Here is a 6,044-nt window from a genome sequence, read left to right as displayed (position 1 = left end):
ACAATTCCCATCGCCCTGCCAACAGAGCTCAGACTGATCTACAGGCAAAGCCTCAAGATGCGCAAGCTGTAATATGAAACTGCGCAAGGATGGGTGTGGACGTCCATCAAGCTAGCAGAAAGGAGAACGGTGGGCTCAAACGTGACACACTATCGCTTCTATGGGCAGAGCTGCTGAGCCAGCACTAATGGGAGAAACATGATCGGGTTCGCACGAGAGTTTGGCAGCGCAAACTTTATGGCATAGCAAGGCCAGACAGAATTCATTTCAAGGCAAAGAAATCCATCACAATCACATCAAAATGTGGTGTCGGTGAAATTGTGGATCGTAAGTAGCGTCTTTGCCAAAGCACCCAGTGCTTCAAATCAAGTTCTAGTATTAATTTCCAATAACGGTTCAAAGTGTTATGGTCAAAGAGTTGCCTTGCTGAAGCAGAAGAGAATCATCCATGAAGTCACCAAAAAAACCTCTCTTTTAAAACTTTTTAAATTTTTGAAAAACAGTAAGAGGAGACTTCTTCAGTCTGGGAGTCTCTATGCATAGGGGGCTTTCATACATGTTAAAAAGGAGCAATATTGCAGATGTCATCTTAACGTTTTTGATCTTCCTATGTCACCTAACTCTGGTTCGTTGAATAAGCTGCAACCATCTTAAGAGTTGCTAAGCCTTAAACCATGGTTTATAAACTACAAGGGGCTGCCTTCACAGAACACAGTAAAAGCCAAACCCAAGCAACCTGCATTATATACCTTGTAAGAACAGCCCTGCTGGATCAAGCCAAGGTCTATCTTAGTCCAGGAATTTGCTCCTCACCATGACCAACCAAGGTATCTCAAGATGTTTGCAATCAGGAGGTGGAGACCTAGCCCTTGAGAAGACCACCCACTTACAAATGTATTCAACTCTTTCTGAAAGCCATCCAAGTTAGTGGCCATCACATTCTATTTTAATGAATCCCACAGGTTAATTCTGAAGAACTGTTTCTTTCTATATGTTCTACATCTCCAATCAGTTTCACAAGGTGACCCTGGTCAAAAGAAACTCCCCCCAGCCCACTTTCTCCATTCCATCCTTGATTTTATACACTTCAAGCATGTTGCCCTTCCGCCAAATTGATTCTAAGCTAATGAATCTCAAACATTTTAGCCTTGTGTTGTAAAGAAGCCTTCCTTTGGATTGTCTTCTTCTGCAGTGAACTCAGAAGGACTTTGAATTATGACCACTGCCCTGTGGCTTCTTTAGAATTGGACAGTAGGTAGCATTTTAATTGGCTAGAACTTGGGATCAAGGTGATCCTAAAAGGAAACCAGAAGACCAAGAAAGGAGCTGCCAGTATCTCTATAATCATCTTAGCACCTCCCTGATTGGTAGACCTTGATCTTCACGGTCAAGGAGAGCCAGGAGAAAAGGAAGACCTCCTTAGAAACCCAGCTTGAAAAATGCCATCTTACAGTTCAAGCGCAAAGTTCACAGTCCTGGCAGTTTTGTTCTCAAAAGGGACCAGCAGCCAACGCAAACATCTCCTGTGTTTACCGTTCGAGGACCTGCATTAATTTCTTGGCAAATTGTGTGAGGAAACCTGCCAGGGATGACAAATCATCCAAGGAACTCTAACCTGATTAAGTCAGGAATTAATTGGTTCTCCAACCTGCTTTGGTCAGAAGAATTCTGCTTTGCCCAAGGCATGCCAACGGATTATCCTCCATAATGGAACACCTTCCCTGCCATTAAAATAAATACACGTTTGAACAAAACCAGAAGAAGGGAGGAGACCAACCAGGAAGACATGCTGGAGAAAACTAATATTTGCACCAATATTTTTTTACGGATCACTATCGTTCACAGAAGACCGCCCAAACATTAAGAGCATCCTGACATCCATCACCCAATTTCAGAAGAAGGCAAGTTGCTAAACAGGGCAGAAGAATTTGGGGTATAGCAATCCAACTTCGGAGCATCCTCATGACATCATCTCTGATGTCTTTTGGCATGAGCTGAAAACCTTTCTATTCTCTGAGGTTTGTTTTGTGCTTCGCAATAAACCTCCGGATACCGTGGCCTTCTAAATATTTCATTTGAGCTTTGCATTTTATTCTTGCATTATTTACTACCGAAAGAACAGTTCCTTTGAGAGTTGTCAACAGAATAGTTTATTAATTTCCAATCCTCAAAAATCCAGTGTTTTCATCTGCAACGTTTCTGCTGCTATCGCCACCACCCGCAGCAGCAATAGCACCAGGGAAATAATAAAAATAAAAATAAGAATAAAAATAAGAAACGGTTCAGGATTGAACGAGGGAACTCCAGGTCTTATTTCATTCCAAGTAGTGCTTGAAGAACATGCAAAGAGTTACAGCACCAGCAAAAAGAAGGGGGAAAAAAGTGCAAGAAAATGAGGATCCTTTGGCCTCAGGAAAAAATAAATAAAATAAAATTGCGTGGTCTGCCTATCTCCGTATTGAGCCAATGCTCATGTACATTAGAATGTGGGAAAACAAAACAAAAAAATAAATAAATAAAAGCCATCTCATGTAAAAGTAGGAAGAGAGTATTTTGCTAGGAAAATGAGGCTTTTTCAAGACAAGGCGTTCAAAAGGGTCTCAGAAGGATGGCCACGATAGAGACCGCTGGGGGCCTTGGTGGGAACAAGAAAAAACCCAGCTGAGGAATACTGACAGGTGTGAAGTCACAGTTTTTGCTCAGCCAGGCCTTGCAAGCAGTGCCTCCGGTAGGAATCCTTGTGGTGCATCTCGATCACGGCGTCCCGGACCAGCTCGACGAACATCTGAGGCCAGAACTTCTGCAAGGACTCGTATTTCATGTGGATGTCGGCGGCTTCCTTCACCAACTCTTGGATGTAGCTTTGGCAGAAGTTCTTCTTCTCCTTCAGTTCCTGCACGGAAGAACCCGGGGTGGAGGGCAACAAGTGGGAAAGACATCCTTGCTAGAAATGCAAATTGTAATTTAAAAAAAGAGAGAGAGAGAGAGAGAGAGAGAGAACAGGGAAAGGGGGGGGAGAGGAAGGGCAGCTGGCCTGGTGGTCTCCAGAGAATCAGAATTACTAAAATGATAAGGTAGCCTCTCTTTCAGGAGGACGCAGACCGTGGATTGTCTCTAATCTCCATAGGAAGGAGGAAGAGCCAGGTAAATTTTAGAGAGGGAGGGAGGAAGGGAGGGAGGGAGGAAAAATGGGAAGGAAGGAAAATAGGGAGGGAGGGAGGGAGGGAGGGAGGGAGAAGGGGAATGAGCTAATGCTCAGACATCGTGAATTTTCCTGTTGGATCTTAAAATGGATTGTTTCATTTTAGGTAAAGAAAACTATATAAGAAGCTGAGAAACAATTGCAAAACAACCCCGATTGAATGGCCTTTCCCCTGTAGACCTCCCTCCATCCAGACCACTTATACCTCCTGCTTTTCTGTCTGTAAACCCCCTGAAATATAAGTCAGCGTGGATCGGGTGCTGTTTTCTCCTTCAAGCTTCCGGCGGTTGTTGCCATTGTCACCTGCGGTCCCGAATTTCTTTCCTTTGGCCTCCAAAAGAAAACACAATTGTTTCTTCCTGGGGACAGGCAAGAGAAAAAAATAGATTTACAAGTCTATCAAATTCTGCCGAGTCTTATCACGCATTGAGACACTTTTCTTTTCATTCATCCATTTGCTGATGGGAATCTGATTTATTTGTTCCCCGTCTCTGTGAGCTTTCCATGTTCTTTCTCTTTTGTGCCAGAATTTCAAGAACTGCAATTATTTAGGGCCATGGTGGCGAACCTATGGCACGTGTGCCACAGGTGGCACGCAGAGCCCTCTCTGTGGGCACCCGCGCCATCGTCCCAGTCCTAGGCCTTCAGCTGGGTTTTATAAAACCTTTTCGCTTTAGGCCTCCGCCGCTGTGTGCAAAAAAAAAAAAAGGTTCATTCAATCAATCAATTTCAACTTCTCGCCGGGAAAAAAAGGATCTCGCAAAGTTGGAATTGATTGATTGAACTTTTTAGTCCCACCCAGTCTGCCGTTACCACCATAACCACGCCCACCCAATTGGCCACACCCACCCAGCTGGCCACGCTCACCCAATTGGCCACACCCACCCAGTGGGCCACGCCTACCTGGCACCCGATGATACATAAGTGGGTTTTGGGTTGCAGTTTGGGCACTCGGTCTCTAAAAGGTTCACCATCACTGATTTAGGGTATGGACAGACAGAACCTGTCACCCGTGTTTGACAAATACGGCTTGTGAAGCCATCTCCATAAGAGTGAGGAGGAAAGGAGGGATGACATCCAAAACCAAGGAAGGGGGGGGGGAAAGCTCAAAGGTGAGTGAAAAATGAAAAAAATAAGAACCAGATAATCAACCTTTCAAAGCATCTTGTTCAGGTCTGACGGAGGAGAGGAGCTGCACCGCCTAGCCAGAGATGCTGAATGCCTACAGGTAGTCCTCGGATTACCACCATTCCAAGTTACAACAATACTGAAAAAAGTGCCTTACAACCGGGTCCTCACACTTACGACGTTTGCAGCATCCCGAGGGTCACGTGACCACCTCTTGCTTAACGACCACGGCCAAAAAGATCGTAAATCAGGTGTGATTCGCTTAACCACTGCCTTGGAGAGCAACAGAAATTCTGGTCCCAGAGGACTACCTGTATTCATGCTTATAGCAGGAGGCGTCTCCACCAAGGCCGTCGTAGCCACAGATCTTTCCTTCACCCTTAAGGCCAGCGCATCCCTTCGCGTAGACGAAAGGGCCCCCCTCCCCTCCCCCTAATCCCAGTCCTTTACCTGCAATCTCCCAGCAGCGAGATCAGCCGGTAGTGGGGCATGTTGGAAGATGCCACGTAGGCCAAGATCCCAAACAGTCTTTCAGCCATGATCACGTCGTTCTGGGTAACCTGCAGAGGAGGAAGAGAAAAGAAAGAGAGAGAGAGAGAGAGAGTGAGAGAGAGAGCGAGAGAGATCAGACGGACCAAAGTGAAGTGGCCTCAACCCACGATTTAGGGACAGGGTCAAGCAGGGACCTTCGGAGGCCCAACAGCTCTTGTGTGAGAGCCCATTAACCAGTGGAATGAACAAGTATTGTGTGGAATGGAAGTTGCACCCAGAAGTGGTGGGTGCTCCATCACTGGAGGCTTTTTGGAAGAGACTAGGCAGCCATTTGTCTGGAATGGTATAGGGCAGGGGTCTGCAACCTTGACAACTTTAAGACTTGTGGACTTCAGTTCCCAGAATTCCTCAGCCAGCTCTGCCACAAGTCTTAAAGTTGTCACGGTTGCAGTGTTATATTCGGAGGCATGATATCAATACATATTCAAGGAGGCAGGCAATGGATCCTCTCAGACTTCCAAACTTGCAAACTATATCACAATCCCAGTGGTTCACAAATAATCAATTTCACACATTGTGTATGTGTGTGAGAGAGAGAGAGAGAGAGGGAGACAAAATAAATATATACATATACACACTGTCTCAGGGGTACAAGAACAATCCAACAAGTTCTCAAAAAGAAATTTATATGGAACTAAGAAAAACGTCAAGAATGTTCTAGTCTTAGAAATAGAATGGCCTGTTTGTTTTATAGCATTCTGAAGCCCTTAAAATGCAACAGTTCCTTCTTGGTGAAGGAAAAAAAAGAGTTCCTTCTTTTCTCCTTCTGGGAGGTTTCGACAGAGTTTAGGATTCTGGCCTCCTTCGCCCTCTGCTCCACACTGAACCAATGCCAAGAAAGAACTGTAAAGTAAAGCTTTGCACTGCTAAATATATTTCTTACGTTTAATGAGCGATGGGATGCAAGGCCAAGGGTGTAATCGATTATAACTTTTTTCCAAGCCTTTTTTAAAGCTCTGCTGCATGTCCAGAATCGCCCTCCTTTGAAAGACGCCCCAGTTACAAAAGACAGAACACCAGTTCCAAATAAATATTTAAATAAATAAATAAATAAATGAGATAGAGAGAGATGGAGAGAGGGAGAGAGAGAGAGGGAGAGAGGGAGGAAGGAGAGAGAGAGAAAGAGAGAGAGAGAGAGAGAGAGAGAGAGAGAGAGAGAGAG

General features: G+C 44.9%; 1 protein-coding gene across 1 annotated transcript in view; it reads right to left on the bottom strand.

The window, feature by feature from the left end:
- Window positions 1-2,427: 2,427 nt before the first annotated feature.
- Window positions 2,428-6,044, bottom strand: part of LRRC49 (leucine rich repeat containing 49) — a 25,819-nt gene continuing 22,202 nt past the window's right edge. The window contains exons 15-17 of the mRNA XM_015822134.2: window positions 4,781-4,890; window positions 3,408-3,561; window positions 2,428-2,893 (exon numbers count right to left, since the gene is read on the bottom strand). Coding sequence (XP_015677620.2) covers window positions 2,687-2,893; window positions 3,408-3,561; window positions 4,781-4,890 — 471 coding nt within the window. The 3' untranslated portion in view covers window positions 2,428-2,686. The remainder of the gene's footprint in view (window positions 2,894-3,407; window positions 3,562-4,780; window positions 4,891-6,044) is intronic.

The sequence above is a fragment of the Protobothrops mucrosquamatus genome, unplaced genomic scaffold (assembly GCF_001527695.2).
Source record: "Protobothrops mucrosquamatus isolate PMUCROS unplaced genomic scaffold, P.Mucros_1.0 scaffold1472, whole genome shotgun sequence".
Classification (NCBI taxonomy): Eukaryota; Metazoa; Chordata; class Lepidosauria; order Squamata; family Viperidae; genus Protobothrops; species Protobothrops mucrosquamatus.
The sequence above is the reverse complement of the archived record's forward strand: the minus strand, read 5'-3'. Positions and strand labels throughout refer to the sequence as shown.